Consider the following 17,254-nt stretch of genomic DNA (forward strand, 5'->3'; position numbering starts at 1 on the left):
AATTTCTCGCGAGCACCTTTAAAATCACATTCTGCACACATTGAACGGTTCGGATCATAAAAATTTGATCGGAAACTATGAGATTGAGATTTGGAGTGTTTTTTTAGGTGTCCCTTGAACCGTCCCGTATATATATATATATATATATATATATATATATATATATATATATATATATATATATACACACACACACAGTCTGGATCCAATAAGGGATCCCGCACGGCCTTATCGTGTGGGACTTCCCTTTCCCGATAGAATTGCGACTATCCGAGACGCTTAAAGTGATCAGAACGTGATTTTAAGGGTACTCAAGAAAAATCAGCAAAAAAAATGATCGGGAAGGGCTTAATCTAAATAGTTTTCTATTGAACGGTTCAGTAAAAAACTGCTCGGATCAAACCCTTTCCAATCATTTTTTTTGCTGATTCGCGGGTACCCTTAAAAATCACGTTCTGCACATTTTGAGCTGCTCAAATCGTCGCAATTTGATCAGAAAAGAGGAGTTCCGCACGGTAAGACCGTGCAGGATTTCTCATTGGATCCTAAGCGTGTGTGTGTGTGTGTATATATATATAATGGGATGGAGGGAGTATTAGTCTGAGTAGTGCGATTAAAAGACATATATATGATGTATGTATGTCTTTTAATCGCACTACTCAGATATATATATATATCGGGGCGGTTCCGGAGACACCTAAAAAAATACCTCATAGCTCCCGATCAAATTTTGATGATCCGAGCCGCTCAATGTGATCAGAACGTAATTTTAAGGGTACCTTCAAAAAATCAGCAAAAAAAATGACCGGAAAGGGCTTGATTCGAACAGTTTCAAACAGTTTTTTATTGAACGGTTTAAATAAAAACTGCTCAAATCAAATCTTTCCGTGTCATATTTTTTTGTTAATTTCTTGCAGGCACACTTAAAATCACATTCTGCACACATTGAACGGTTCGGATCATAAAAATTTGATCGAGAACTATGAGATTGAGATTTAGGGTATTTTTTGGGGTGTCCCTTGAACTATATATATATATATATATATATATATATATATATATAGAGGAATTTTCAAGTGAGGGATACCTCATTTTGTTAAAATGAGGGATTTTCATTTTTCGATCAAATTTTTAAAATCCGAACCGTTCAATGTGTGCAGAACGTAATTTTAAGGGTCCCCGCGAGAAATCAGCAAAAAAAATGACCGGAAAGGACGTCATCCGAGCAGTTTTTTTGAACCGTTCAATGAAAACTGCTCGAATGAAGCCCTTCCCAGTCATTTTTTTTGCTGATTTCTCGCGGGGACCCTTAAAATCACGTTCTGATCACTTTGAGCGGCTCGGATCATCGAAATTCAATCGGGACGGGGAGTCCCGCATTTTAATAAAATGAGGGATCCCTCACCGGAACCTAACTCTATATATATATATATATGATGTATGTATGTCTTTTAATCGCACTACTCAGATATATATATATATATATATATTTGATGTATGTATGTATGTATGTATGTCTTTTAATCGCACTACTCAGACTCCTCCATCCCATTTTCTTTGAACTTTTTCAATATGTGTATCATTCTATAAACTCTTATATCTTCCAATATAAATTTTCAAAAATATGCAATATAGATCTTGTTTGATAGTTCTCGATTAGATCTATAATACAAATTTTTTAAAATTGTGAAAAATATTATAAATTGGGAGATATAAGAGTTTAAAGAATGACGCAAATATCGAAAAAAAACCAAAGAAAATTGAACGAAGGGAGTACATGAAATATTGTGTATATATTGCTAGTTGGTAGAGCTAGTAGAATTAAGGTAATTATTGAAACCCTATTTAAAATTTCTACAGCTGCCACTGGATAAGAGTGGGTTTATAAGAGTGGAAATATAAAAAAGATTTGAGGGTCAATTTGGTCTTTCGACCCACCCCTCCAAGGGCATAAGTTCTCCCCCCTCCCTTATCCTCCTTCCTTCTCCCCTTAAAAAACATCTCCCTTGTCCCTTATCCCTCCCCCTCCCATATCACGAAAATCATTTCATTCTTTGTGGGGGCGTCTTCACCATTGTGGTCATTAGTGGCGTAGCCGAAAAAAATTTGTTCTGTGAACGCCCCATTAAATATGTTTTTAAAACTTTCTATCTTTTATCTGTAATAAAAAAAAATTAAATAAACTTAATTTAGAACGTAAAATTCGTTAGAATATATGCAGAGATAATGGATAATGTAAAACAAATAAGTTAAGATAACTTTTTTAGAAACTTGACAAAGATATTAGAGGATGTAAGTGATATAAAGGAGAAAATGTATGTAATTATTTTTGATCGGGAAGGTGTATAATTTTTTTTTTTTTTGAATAGAAATTGTCTTGACTTCTCTACAATATAATCTAGGAGCAAATCTGAAATTATTGAAAAAGTGCAATTGCCTGGTAACTACTGGCCATGCAATGCCTCCGCCACTGCTCATGACCGCCCAATGTGGTATAAATACAGAGACCTTCTACGGGGATCGACGGAAAAGGTAACTAACTAATTGTGGGGTTCACTTCAGCGTCCCACATAAATGATTAAAACCACTAAGTCCTTCGTTTGGAACTACCCTTTTCCTTTCCACTTTTGAATTCCTCGTTGCCACGATTTAAATCATTTGCATAAGATTCCAAAATGAACCCCACGGTTGGTCGTTCCCGCAGTGTTTCGCATAAATCTAGACAGCAGTGATGCATCACTAACCCCTCTTCTTTTGCTTACCCAATGGGGTCCAGGTAAGAGTAATTGGATCTTATGTCACCGTCGGTAGAGATCCATATAACTTTAGCATAATCCCCCACGACGGGACATAGAATTGTGCACAGCATAGCACCCCGTGACGTGTTCCCATCGGGAAGCTTCCCCCCGGAAAAAGGCATATATTCCGGTCGGCTTTTCCACTCTCGCACACTTTACGCTCCGTCACTTTACTAAATAAGTACTCTCTCCGTCTCATATTCTTTGTCCGGTCTCTAAAATGGAGTGTTAAAAATAATACAGTTTTTTCAATAAAAAATTCAAACTTTTTTCATAAATTAAAAATACTCATTGATATTTAGTAAGTTGTTGAAATTTTTTTGATTTTTTCTTGCAAAAATTGTATTATTTTTAACTCCGTTTTACTGACCAGACAAAGAATTTGAAACGGAGGGAGTACTATGTATTTGTTCAGTTGCCAACACATAGTATATCATTTATTTCTTGTTGGATAATAGCTTTTGGATTATTGCCATTTGAAAGGTGGAATTTATGGCAAATGTTACGGTGTCTATAAGCTAAAAGGGGACACAATACCACATCGATTATGCCTCCCAGAGATTTTTTTATTATGCTTTCGAGTGTTTATGTTATGCCATTTTTGTAATTATGACATAACATTTGTTATGCCATTTTTGAAAAAGTGTTATGACCAAATACTAATAATAATAATAATAAGTTATGCCAATGATCCACACAATAGCATTACATGTTATGTCATTTAATGATTTTGTTATGTCAAAATTTACGGTGTCTCCAAAATAAGATACCATAGCATTATCCAGAATTTACACTCTAATTTTACTTATCAATGATAACAGGATGATACTATCATACTTAAATTTTTGGTTTGTGAAGGTGTTGAAGAGATAACCAGTGGTCTTAGGATAATTTTTGTTTACCCAACAGGCCAACATTAGCTTTGTTGCCTCACAACAATGCGTTCCATACATTTCATGCCCAGATAATTGGGAAAATTTCAAAATACCTCCTAACTTTTACTCTAAATTTCAATTAGACTTCCAATCTTTTAAAAAAATCAATTTTGCTCCCAACGTTATCTTCCGTTAATCAAAAAGCCCCCTTCAGTCCGAATGATAAACAGATTTCGTCAAAGGCTCCGTTAAATAGCGCCCCGATCAAATTTTTATGATCCGAGCCGCTCAATGTGTTCAGAACGTGATTTTAAGAGTGATTGAGAGAAATCGACTAAAAAAATAATCGGGAAGGGCTTCATCCGAACAGTTTTTTTTTGAAAATGGGAGGTACGGACCGATCCGGATTTTATTCAAGTCAGGACGTCCGGATTTTGTTTTGGTCCACACCTCTCCTTTTCCTATTGAATTTTGATGATCCGAGCTGCTCAATGTGTTCAGAATGTGATTTTAAGAGTACTCACGAAAAATCAACAAAAAATGACCGGAAAGAGCTTCATCTGAGCAGTTTTTTATTAAATAGTTCAATAAAAAAACTGCTCGGATGAAGCCCTTTCCGGTCATTTTTTTTGCTGATTTCTTGCGAGTACCCTTAAAATAACGTTTTGAACACACTGAGCGGCTCGGATCATCAAAATTCAATCGGGACACTATTTAACGGAGCCTTTAACGAAATCCGTTAGTCATTCAGACGGAAGGTGGCGTTTTGATTAACGGAATGTAACATTGGGAGTAAAATTGATTTTTTTTAAAGGTTTGGAGTCTAATTGAAATTTAGAGTAAAGATTGCGGGGTATTTTGAAATTTTCCCCAAATAATTTTAGTGCAATGCTTCGATTGTTGTGTCAGAGTTGTTCGATGTTTGTGGATGAATCCACATACATCAAACAGTTACGGAAACGACAGTGTCGAAAATTTTACTCCCTCCGTCCCGATTTGTTTGCATTTTCACTATTTGAAACTTCTTAGAAAATTGTCTATATGTTTTAATCTATAATAATTTTTACATGCAATATGGATCTTATTTGATAGATCTCAATTAGTTCTATAATATGATGTTTTCAAAATTATATAAAACTTTATAAATTGTGAGATAGATACATTTTTTGAAAGACTCATATGTCGAAAGTGGACAAACAAACTAGGACGAAAATAGTACATTAAACTTGTGTTCCTAGACCTTTTTATAATTAAAAAGAAAAATTTTAAATCTCTCAAACCTCGCTACGACAAATAATTGCCAAAACACATTCACGTAGTCGTATGGTGTGTGGCTTCCAGTAGTTGTGAAACCAACAGAGTAAGGCTAAGTTCGGCTAAAAATATATTTTGGACTTTTTCTTATGTTGTTCTTATTCAATTTTTTTTTTTTTTTTTTTTGCATTTGTGAGTTTTTCGCTTAACTTTTGTGAAAAATAAAAAATTATGAGTTTTACCCAAATATTTTTTAGAGATATCCAAGATAAAGCCCAAGATTCGTTGAATAAAGAAGAGAGCAATGCTAGGTATAAAGAAAACTTATCCTAAAAGTATCCCGAAAAAGGCAATTAGTAGTTGAGATTCACTTTGATGATTGGGTCATCTTTGTCCCTATCATTAATGTAAAGACAAAACAAGAAAAAGTCCAAAAATTCTAAAAAGCCCTTAGTGGAACTTAGTGCAAGTTTGAGTGCAAGTAGTAGTGCTGCCCATTCTAAGGCCTCATTAATCTTCTAAATTTATTAGAAAATAAGTTTGTTTTGTCCTTATTTGAATTTTTTTTGTATTTGTTAGTTTTGCACCATATTTTTGTGGATTATTGATTCGTCTCGATGAGAGGAATCGGAAAGTAAATTTTTTTTTACTTTTACTCAAATATTTTAAAAAATAACTATTTTTTAGCAAAATAAGTTAGGGCCGATAACTACGCCATTGTCAGGGCAGATAACTATGTGATGCTCAAGAAACTACCCCTTTTCTTTCTTACGAAAATACCCAAATATAAGAACCGGTTTTTTTTTTTTTCCATCAGTACGAATTGTTTAGTAAAGCCAAAAAGAAGGGGTCTCCAAAAGTTTGTTTTTTGTTCCGTTTCTTTTTAAGTGTTTTACTTCGTAAATTCAACTTTTTATAAAGATATCATCATTACACTCCAAATGTTATAACTTTTTTTACCTATCCTCTACGAAGATATAATTGTTACATTTTTACTTACTACCCCCTCTGTTCCTAGATGAGAGTCCCTCTTAAGAATTCTATCTTTTTTAGGAAACATGTAATCATTACACATACTTTTTATCATTACCCCTATAGTTTACCTATTTTGCACCATTGTTATTCACATATGAGGGATATTTTTAGAATTTTATCAATTTCTACTTCTATTTTTGAAAAGGAACAATCCAAAATTCTCAATTAGAAACGGAGAGAGTAATTTTTAAAAATAAAATCTACATTTAGCGGCAAAATAAAATGTACCAACTTTTAGATACTTATTAATGATCAACTCAAAATAGAATACATAAGAGCATCTTCAACATTGACCCATTTCAAGACCCAAATTTAAAATTTGGACAAAACCCACAAAAAATTCTCTCCAGTCTTTGACCCAAACCCTTCCCATTTTGGGTTTTACCTGTAACGCCCCAAGCAGATCACTGGCCCAGTACCCTGATTTTGATTCACAGGCCACACCACATGACCCAAAAACTTAAGCACAAGATACTAGTAGTAGCCCACAAAGTTTGTTATATGCCCAAGATTATCCATGTAGACTTTCAATGTGGGATGGGGTGTTACAATTTCCCCAACAACCAAATCAAACCAACAACCAAATCAAACCAAACTCCAAGGCCCACATGGTCGTGCACATGGATGGCTCTGATACCACCTGTAACGCCCCAAGCAGACCACTGGCTCAGTACCCTGATTTTGATCCACATGCCACACCACATGGCCCAAAAGCTTAAGCACAAGGTACTAATAGTAGCCCACAAGGTTTGTTATATGCCCAAGATCATCCATGTAGACTTTCAATGTGGGATGGGGTGTTACATTACCCATTTCTTTTCCCAAATTTGAGACAACCCAAGTCTCTACCCATTTTTTTCTCTAATATTCCAACTGTTTTTTTCTCTTTTCAATGGCTCCTTTCATGCCATTCTGAGAGCATGGTGTCGATTTTTTCAAACTTGGATACCTGCAACATTCTCTCTCTCTCTCTCTCTCTCTCTCTCTCTCTCTCTCTCATGGTCACCCGTCACCACTAGAACAATTCTTACAAATGAAAAAGAAAGGAGGATATATGAATCAGAGTTTTGTGGGTGGGTGGTAAGTGGTAGACTGTTTGGGTTGTTGGAGGTGGTTATGGAGGTGGACCGAGTTCTTATTCTTTTTCTTCAAAGCAGCTAGTCACTCTCTACCTCAAATCAAATTTGTTTTCTTTTATTATTTATATTATTGCCATCGAATATCTAAAAAATAATATATTTAGATAAAAAAAATTATTTTGCAATTAGAATGAGTTTGATTCAAAATGAATTTTGACCAAAATTTAGATAAAATTTTGGGTCAAGGCAGATGCTCTAACACTAAAAAAAGGGGGAAAGTATAAAAATTGAACCCAACGCTTGGAAGGAAGCGATGGGGATGACTTTAGAGGACTATTGTGTTGCGCTCTAGGAGCATTTTAATAACTTTCCCTTACAAGGACAAGGTGGCACGTGGCTTTGACACGAAGCACATGCACTGTGGGCGTTTCACTTTGACGTGGCAAGCAATGGGAGCTCAAAACCACATAAATAGAGGAGTTGGTTCAGCCCTTTCAGGTTTTTCTTGTCCCATCTTCTCTCTCTAGCTCCTTCCCTTTCTTCCCAAAGGCTTCTCCCCATTATTTGGTGTCTCCTTTCCACCCACCACCACCACCAACTAAATAATGCCTTCCTCCTGCGTAGAAGTAGAAACTCCAAATGCCGACCAATCCCCACGAGACCCTCATGACTTGCAATCTGTCTTGGCTTCTTGCTTCCCCATCACCCTCAAGGTATAGAGAGAGAGAGAGAGAGAGAGTATTCTGTTTGGTACATCGATCATTTTTGGTTTTGTTTTCTAAGAAACGTGAAATTTACTCGGGAAATGATTTATCGGATTTGTTCAGGAAAAATATTTAGAAAATACAGAAATATGTACTACTTTGAAGTTCTCGAAAGAAGAAAAAAAAAACACCCGCTGACGAATAAAATAGTAAGTGCTGAAAGTGAAAGCGATCAGTTTTTCTGCTTCTGCTCGCACAGTTAATAATTGGATATTTTGACAGTATATCCAGGAAAAAAGGTTTGGTTTGGAATGCTTGTTGACTCGGTCTGAAATCTTGATGACTCAGTTGACCTGAAACGTAGTAGAAAATTGACAGTTGACACTAATTATGTTGTTTTTCTTTCGGTGTGCAGTTTATGGACGTGTCTTACAAGGTCAAACTGGATAACAGGAGCAGAACCACCAACATCACACGGATGTTAACAACAGGGCCTACAGCATCAACGTCCACGATCACTGAACGGACGATCCTAAGCGGCATAACCGGGATGGTCTCCCCAGGCGAAATCCTGGCCGTTCTCGGCCCATCGGGTAGCGGCAAATCAACGCTTCTCAACGCGCTCGCTGGAAGACTCCAAGGTCACTGCTTCACCGGAACAATCCTCGCCAACGGCAAGAAACCCACCAAACCGGTCCAGAAGCGAACCGGGTTCGTGGCCCAGGACGACGTCCTCTACCCCCACTTAACCGTCCGCGAAACCCTCGTGTTCTGCTCTCTCCTCCGCTTACCCAAAACGCTCTCCACAAAGGAAAAAACTTTAGTCGGAGAGTCCGTAATTTCCGAGCTGGGCTTGGCTAAATGCCAAAACACCATAATCGGTAACAGCTTCGTGTGTCACCAAATTCGAGCAATACTACGGTGGTCATGTTTAAGTATCACATTTTGAATAACACGTGAGTTATCACTATTGCATTGGTAGCAGAATGTAATCAACTAAGAACATCTCCAACTCATACTCCATTTCTTTATTCTGGAGGAAAAATATTCTCCAATCCATCCTCTTAAACTCTCCTCCATTTGGGAGGATGAACTTTGATCCTTTAAATATAGAGGATGAAGGAAAAATAGAGGATCTCCTCCAAATATGTGTTGGAGTTGAGAAATAGAATATTGGGTTGGAGTTGAGATAAATAGTACAATCTTCTAAATATATTTTTTAAAATAAAATATATTAATTTGATCATCTCAAACAGAAATTTGGAAGATGTTGGATTGAAGATGCTTTAATAGTACATCACAAATGAGGCACATTTTATCAATACAATTCAAAACGTGGTACTGACATAGTCACCGAAGCACCAGTGAATTCCTTTTAGTTTTTGTGCACGTTTGGTTTAAAGATTAATAAAATTCTTTTTTACTGTTTTTCTGAAAAAGGTAACAGCTTCGTGCGCGGGATATCGGGAGGGGAGAGGAAGCGGGTGAGCATAGCGCACGAGATGCTGATGAACCCGAGCCTGCTGATACTGGACGAGCCGACGTCGGGTCTGGACGCGACGGCGGCGTTCCGGCTGGTGGCGACGCTGGGGAGGATGGCGGAGGAGGGGCGGAGGACGGTGGTGATGTCGGTGCACCAGCCGTCGAGCCGGGTGTACCAGGTGTTCGACTCGGCGCTGGTGTTGTCGGAAGGGAGGTGTATTTACTTTGGGAAAGGGAGTGAGGCCATGGGGTATTTCGAGGCGGTTGGGTTCTCGCCGTCTTTTCCGATGAATCCCGCTGATTTCCTGCTCGATCTCGCTAACGGTACGTCATCTTTGTCTGTTCTATACGGTATATATGCATTCCTATTGTATACTACTCCAAATACATGCACTGTTTTTTTTTTTTTGATCCGGAAATACATGCACTGTAGAGACAGGTATATATATGTCTCTTCTATTATTAGGTTTAGTTTAATGATTGTTTTAAGAGAGACTTATTCATAGTTTTCGTGCAATTTCAGATGTTATGTTTTTCGTAATTAATAATTCGAATTTTAAAAAAAACTCCTTCAGCGAAGAGTTTTTTTAAAATTTACTGTCGAAAATAATTTTGGACGCTTGCAATTGAGCTCTGTAAAATATATTCGCTTCCCGCCATAAAAAAGTTTTTCTGTTGTTTTAATTCCTTCGAAAAAGTAGTTTAAAAGTAGTGATTGTTTCAATGATTTGTCATGCTTACGGGTATATACATACAGACACGAATCCGTATTCCGGTATTAGATACATGTCTACGTAATGTATGCAAATCCTTAATTTAATGGGCTGACTGGTATTCAATACTGCAGTCTGTAGGAGGATTTCTATCCTGTCTAGGATTGGAAAACGCAACCGTATTAGGATACGGTCATAAAAACAGTCGATATCGTATCGGCCGTAACATTGTAGGGATTTTTTTTTGATTTTTTGTGTAGATTATTTTTATTACATCAAATGGCAGAATTTGAGGGGGGGGGGGGGGGGGGGGGGGGGGGGGTTTAACATTGTAGGGATTTTTTTTTTTTTGATTTTTTGTGTTGATTATTTTTATTACATCAAATGGCAGAATTTGAGGTTCAAATTTTTGTAACGTACTATAAATGATTGATATGATTAACGACCTATATTTAAAACTGAAGCCTGTCACAAAAATGATGAATTCCACGAGAGAATTTATATGATGCTCCAAAAGCATTAAATAATTACTAGCATCTAGTGTCTAGGGACTTCGAATTGGTATTGTGCAGTAAGATGTATAGCACCATGTTGTGCACATCAGAGCCGTCGGATCATAACAATTGAGAGCCACTTATTGTCGAGATGAGATCCGAGCCATTCATTGTCGAGATGAGATCCAAGCCGTCAGATGCACAATCAGACGGCTCAGACATGCTGCGCACACCACTGCACAACATCATCTCCCAATTTAATGTCTAGATAGGCAAGTGATTAATTCAGTCTATTCTTCTACACTTAACTTATTTCACGTCCTTCCCAAACAAGCCTCAAGGCATATGTGAAATGTCCAAAATACCCCTCAATCTTGAAATGGAAGGGCAACTTATTTTCATTTAAAAATGGAAGGGCAACTTTGTAATTATATGTATGTGTGTTAGGCAATTAAGTTTAAGTTTAGAAAGATGGATGAATAACTTATTTTCCTTTAAGTTCCAGAAGAGGAGAAAAAATAAAATAAAGTTTAAGTTAAGTTAAAAAAAACACAACCTAAATTATTTGATGGTCGATGTCTCTTTATAATTACTCATTCATATGTGATGGCTCATGTCTCAAGATGGCTCCATTTTATCGGTTTTAGGTTTTTTTAAATGATTGTAGCACTCCACTTTTTTATGATGGTACTATAAAATTTGTCTTCAGTGTAAAAATTATACATAGCAAAACACACTAAAAAATAAATTTTGGAGTGTCATCATAAAAAAGTTAAATTTTTGAGTATCATCATAAAAAAGTAGAGTGCCAAAATCATTTTTTTATTATATATATTCTTTTCTATGTAGCTAGTTGACGTTCCTGGCCGTACACTCAATCGTTACCCACATTGGTATGCGTAACTTTTTTTTTTTACCAATATTAATTGGTACCCGTAACCTTACTAGTTACAACAGTGTAAAATGGTCGGACATTTTCGTAATGGCGAACAAAATCCAGTGAGCTGGACTTGTACGTATTTGCTTGAAGATTAAAAAAAATGGTACGAGTAAGGATGTTTAAGCTAATAATTAATTTATGCAACATAATTTTTTGTTGTCTTTATTTAATTTTTTTTTTTGCGTTTGTTAGTTTTACGGTAAATTTTTATGTGATATAGGTTCGTCTTGATGAAAGGAATTAGAAAAGTAAAAAAATTATGACTTTTACACAAATATTTTGAAAAATAACCAAAGGAAAACTCAAAAAGTCAAATTTTGAACTTTTTATTGGATATTTCTCAAAATACTTGTGTAAAAGTCATATTTTACTTTTCCGGTTCCTCTCGTCGAGACTCAAGACGAACCCATATAACATAAAAGTTTAGTATAAAACTAACAAATGCGAAAAAAATTAACTAAGGACAAAATCAAAAAATTGTGCATAAATTAATCACTAGCGTGAACGGAGATATAATTTGGCCTAGGGCCTCAAATACATTGGGCCAGCCCTAGTGCCGAGACTGGTTTGTTAGAAATCCAAAATGTTGCTAGAGCCTTGTGTTTTGATCCAATACCCAGGCCTAATCCTATTTTAAAAATGCTAGTAACAACCCCACATGTCAGTAATGTTTTGAGACCTGTGTATATATGTTCTAACTTAACAATACTTAGTAGATAAAGTTGATTAGAAACATAATAATATTTAAAATAGCGGTGATTAATTGGAACGCAAAAGGTATCGGTTGTTAATTTGCTGCGTATCGGTATTGGAGTATCAACAAGACAGGAGTAGCGGGAATCGATTGTACTGGTCGTGGTCGTGGGTGGTTATGATTCTTTGAAATAATTTTCGACAAAAAAATAGTGTCTAAATTAGACGTAGCGATCGCGTATCGGCTTGGGAACTGTTTTGTTTATTGAAAACGAATTGAGGCATAACGGGGATCGGCCAATCTGGATGACAATTTTTTTATCTCACCAATACATGAATACAACGTTTGCAAAAAATACAAAAACCGACACGTAATGTTGGATATTTAAAATCTTGAATCGGACTACTTTTGAGAAGCCCAAAGGGTAACATCTAGTTGGGTGTGTGTTTGCTTCTCACATAACTGATTAGGATTCGATTTTTGATATCAGGCTACAAGAAATAATTTTTTTTTGAAACCCCTAGTTCCGGTAAGTCTTTGATTGAATCGGAGAGAAAATTAGTCAAGTTGTACGTAAACTTACCCGTCAAAAAAAGAAAAAATACTGGAGTACTACTACTTTTTACTCCATAAGACTTTCCGGGGAGTGAGTGGAAGAATTTTTGAATTTTCTGTGAACTAATTTACTAGCTTTTGTATACCTTACTGAAGTATAAACTATGGGGGAAAAAAATTTACACACGGAGAGTTGTTGACTTCTCTTCAGAAACACTTTCGAAGGCCCCGAGCATTTCTGCTAATAAATAACAGCAGCTCGTGTAACAGATCTTTGCGTTGGGAATATGGGGATACAATATAGTACTACTATTAAGGTAGCTTGCGAATCGTTCGGTAAGTAACAGCCTGACGCTATTTTTCGATGGAGGATCTATTCATGGCCAGCTGTGGGTTCCTATTTTTAACCATTTTTTTTACTGAGAACGAGTTTTATGCCATACTGACGAGAAGTTGAGGGTTTCTATGTTGAGAAATATTTTTTTTATAATCAGGTGTTCGGGCTAACTTACGTTTACTTTCATTAATTGTGCGAACCTTGGCTTCCCACGTGGAGAGGACCAAGAGATACCAATTAGGCTAGAGCCCATTAGCAAGGTCTTACACTCTATAGAGGGAGGTTTGGTGCAAACTGCAAATCTGCAATGCCACTTCGATAACGCTTAAGGTAAAAAAAAAAAAAGGTTCAAACCGGTACAATACACATCATAGAAAGAGTCAAGGCATTGAATCCAACTTTTCATTTTGGGAATCCATATCGAGGAGCTACATTGGTCCCACTTTGGCATGGTAAATTAGATCTAGGGCACGTCGGAAATGGCCCACAAGATTTGTGCACCATTCAAGTGAGGCAGGCAGGCAGGCTGGCAGGCAAACAGAGCACATAAAGCAGAGAGCACGCATCCACCACCACGTTCTGAAAATGGCGTTGTTGATCAGTTGACCCATTGTAGTAGATGGATTGGAAAGTGATAGGTTATGGTACGCAATTATATATGCATATCGAGATCAAGAGGATCGTCAATTCAAACACAATATGCACTCTTTATAGTACAGTATCTTTCTGGCTAGTCTGCATTAATTTGATAGTGATGCCCTTTTCCAACTCCATACTCAACTCAATTTCCAAAACATCTCTACCTTCTTCACTTGCAGCCTAGCTGTTCAATCCATGCCGAGTTTCTATCTCTATTATTAACAAGATTTTGTTTTTGTTTAGTTTTAAGTAGATGTAGCAATAGAATTTTTATAAATAAGTACTTATTTTTTAAATTAAAAGGTGATGTATTGTGAGAGAATGACATGTCTCGTAAACAAAAAGTAAATATTCAAAAAATAAGAACCTTAGCAAAACAGGGCCTGAGGAATTATTTTATGGTCCTGAAGCATTGTTATACGAGGCTTCTGAACCACACATTTGTGTGGAGCCCACATAAGTGTACGTGTGGTGGAGAACCTTTATGGAGCTATGCTCCTCTAGCATGGAATAACCTCTCCATTGTCTTAGATACAGTATGTGAGGAGATTTTATGGCAAATGGATATAGAATCAGAGGTGTGTTAGGAGCTTTTTTATTTAGGTTGGCATTGTAAACAACAATATTAATCTTGGAGAGAATGGGGAAAACTGTTGGTGATGGTATGATCATAAGTCTCTTGAATCAACTAATGGAGAAGGAATAAAAAAAAAAAGCAGTAATGAGATTGATGTAATTAGGAGTCTAGTGAAAAATTGAATATTGGTCGCAGCGAGAAGAAAGAACTTAGAAGAGATAGATTTATATTTTTGTCTTTTACTAGAATCTATTTGAGGAAATTGATGATCGATACACCCCTAGTAATTAATTTGGTGAGATGTAGAGTTTGTTTGACTTCAATTAAACTATCGATCCTAACACTCTTGACAAGGTTTTGGAATAAAAGAGTACGTTTAGGACAAATTAATTAATTAATTAATTCTTTAATGTACTTAGTGGGTTATAATTATTAATTACCGGTCTAATCTCAAGAGTGGTAGAAAATGATAGTAAATGGATTTGGGGGCTTTTTTGAGGCTCGGATGCAAATTAAGAGGTGTCTATAGTTTAATTTATACTAGCATAATAGTACTTTTTCCTTGTAAATAATGGGGATTGGTGGGTTTATGTCACTAATTAAGCTTAATCTATACTAGTAGTTAATTAATTAATTAATGGGAGGTGTACTACTGCTGCTGCTGTGGGTCGAGGGCATATTGACTTGTCATTCTCTCTTTTGGGTTACATTATTATAGGAGTATATAATAATTAAATAAATTTAAAGCAAAAAAATAAAAGTGCGAGTAGCTTTGGAATATTAATAATAATTAATTAAAGAGAAGAATTTATATATTTTTGTTCCTATGATTACAAAATACTACTACTACTAGTATTACTTGTTGGAACACAATGATGGTGATGTGGGTGGTTGGTGTTGTGGGCTTAAGTGAAGGTGACACCATTGATTGCGTGAGATAGCATATATTTTCAGCATAGCACACCAAATAACTTTAGAGAGAGAGAGAGAGAGAGAGAGAGAGAGAGAATTAATTGGAAAACAGATATTCTTCAACCACTTCCGCCATCTTTGCCTGCTGGGGTCTCAATTAAGAGAGAGCGAGAGAGAAGTAGATTGACGAACTGATTCTGTATATAGCTGCTTTACGGTTTAACCATTTTGGATGGGGGCCTCAATATGCCGTTGCAGAGCATGAGCACGCCATATGGCATTTTCTTTCTTATTAGACACTCCGTAGTGAAAAAAAAAAGGCCCTCGAGACCCGGCCTGCAGGGGCACATGTGCAAATTTAAAGCCCAATGCATGGGTGTATATATCCATGTGAGATTAGATTTCAAGAATTAATGGATTGCCAATTCGAGCGGCTATATATCAAACTTTTACAGGGCTAATTAATTTAATTTATACGCAGTGTCTCTGTGGCTCGGACTTTAAATGAGCACCCAACTAACGGATCAGACGATATATACATACTATATGTGATGATGATTAATTAAAGCCTTGTTTCATTAATTCTGCTTACAAAAATATCTTTTATAGGCCTGCCTATCATGAATATGTGTGTGTGTGTATCATGTATGCGTACATATAAATATATTCGATCACTACGTATAATTATTTGTCAGTAGTGGGAGTCATATATGTTGTGGTATGCATACACAGTCAATTAATCTTCTGATCGATCTGATCCATCAGGCTAGCTAGCTAGCTTTCCACCTTAACTAGTACTAGTTGATGATGTGTTGCTCTTGATTCTGAATGCATATATATTAGTGCGTTTTGTGGGTTTACTAAATCATGTTTGCCGCCTTGGTTACAATAATGGATTTTTGTTCTTTTTGACCGATACAGTATAAAAAAACACCGAGTACTCAATCCGTCTGGATTCTCGTCATCTACTTAATTAGTTGTTCGAAATTCATTGCTCCATGCATGAACTCCACTTATGCATTATAATTCGCTATAACTAGACATAAATCGCACTAAATTTGAATCGGTACCATATATTTTACGTTCCGACTGTACTAAAGCCTTGAATAATTAGAACAACTGCCACATTGAAAGATGGAGTACTAGATATAGATATCGATACATATATTTATATATGTCGAGTATACACTTGTCATGAAAACACATTAATTGGACCAACCACATGCACAGAAAGTGTACCCTTTCCTTTTTCCCTCCCCACTACAATCGTTCCTTTTTTCAATATCTTATTAAACTTGTAATATTTAGGGAGCACCAAGTGTTAGGATGGTTTGCAAATGAAGGCCCATTTTTATCCACTAATTGAGCTTTGTGGGTTTGAATATTGGGACAATGATGTAGTGGTGGTGGTGGTGGGTGGTGGTCCAACTCATCAGCAGCACCAAATTTGGTCAGTGGAGTAGCTCCCACCTTAATTAATTACCACCAACACTATAATAGCAGATCAAACTAGTTATTTTACTACATTATAATAAAGCTACAGTATTATATAAATAGAAATGATACCAAATTTAGGTGGGATTTGTGAGTTCTTTGTTCTATAAATCTCTTTCTAACTATAGTCTAGTAGAGATCATTTTTGCTCTCTGCCATTGGTTTTGTGGACCAAGACAAACCTTGGCCTGAGAGAACAAGTTCAATTTTAATGGACATCTGTTAGTGTACGTAGCTGGCAAAGAGCTATTGGTCATAATAAATTTCGTTTTCATAAGAACAATTTCTCTCTACTCCCTACTCTCTCTTTTTCTCGGCGAAAGTCAGCATTTAATAGTTTGTAGTTAGTGATGTTTAAACTCCAGTCAAATGCAAGGGAGTACATGGTGCCTAGCACTAGGCTACCACCACTCTACTTGCCTCTCTAGAGCCTACTTGGAACCCACGGACAAGGGATACAAACACGATATGACATGGACATGCAAAAACGTCACGCAGATACGTTTGGAAAACGTCAATTACGAAATACATTTATACTGTACATACGTCTTATGAATTTTTAAAATGAAAGTTGGTAGATATTATTTCCATCGAACTAAGATAAATCACAAATAGTATTTGACATTATGAAGATATGAATCGACGGACACTATATAACTACTCATGACCAAT

At 36.3% G+C, this 17,254-nt stretch overlaps 1 protein-coding gene across 2 annotated transcripts in view; it reads left to right on the plus strand.

Moving 5' to 3' along the window:
* The window catches only part of LOC131328778 (ABC transporter G family member 25), a 62,538-nt gene that overhangs the window by 40,963 nt on the left and 4,321 nt on the right, over positions 1-17,254 (plus strand). The window contains exons 1-3 of one of the 2 annotated variants that reach the window (XM_058361674.1): positions 7,545-7,754; positions 8,161-8,626; positions 9,186-9,551. In XM_058361674.1, coding sequence (XP_058217657.1) covers positions 7,647-7,754; positions 8,161-8,626; positions 9,186-9,551 — 940 coding nt within the window. In that variant the 5' untranslated portion in view covers positions 7,545-7,646. Of the gene's footprint in view, positions 1-7,544; positions 7,755-8,160; positions 8,627-9,185; positions 9,552-17,254 lie in introns of those variants that run through there. The other variant, XM_058361675.1, reaches the window with a different exon arrangement.

The sequence above is a fragment of the Rhododendron vialii genome, chromosome 6a (genome assembly GCF_030253575.1).
Source record: "Rhododendron vialii isolate Sample 1 chromosome 6a, ASM3025357v1".
NCBI classification, from domain to species: domain Eukaryota; kingdom Viridiplantae; phylum Streptophyta; class Magnoliopsida; order Ericales; family Ericaceae; genus Rhododendron; species Rhododendron vialii.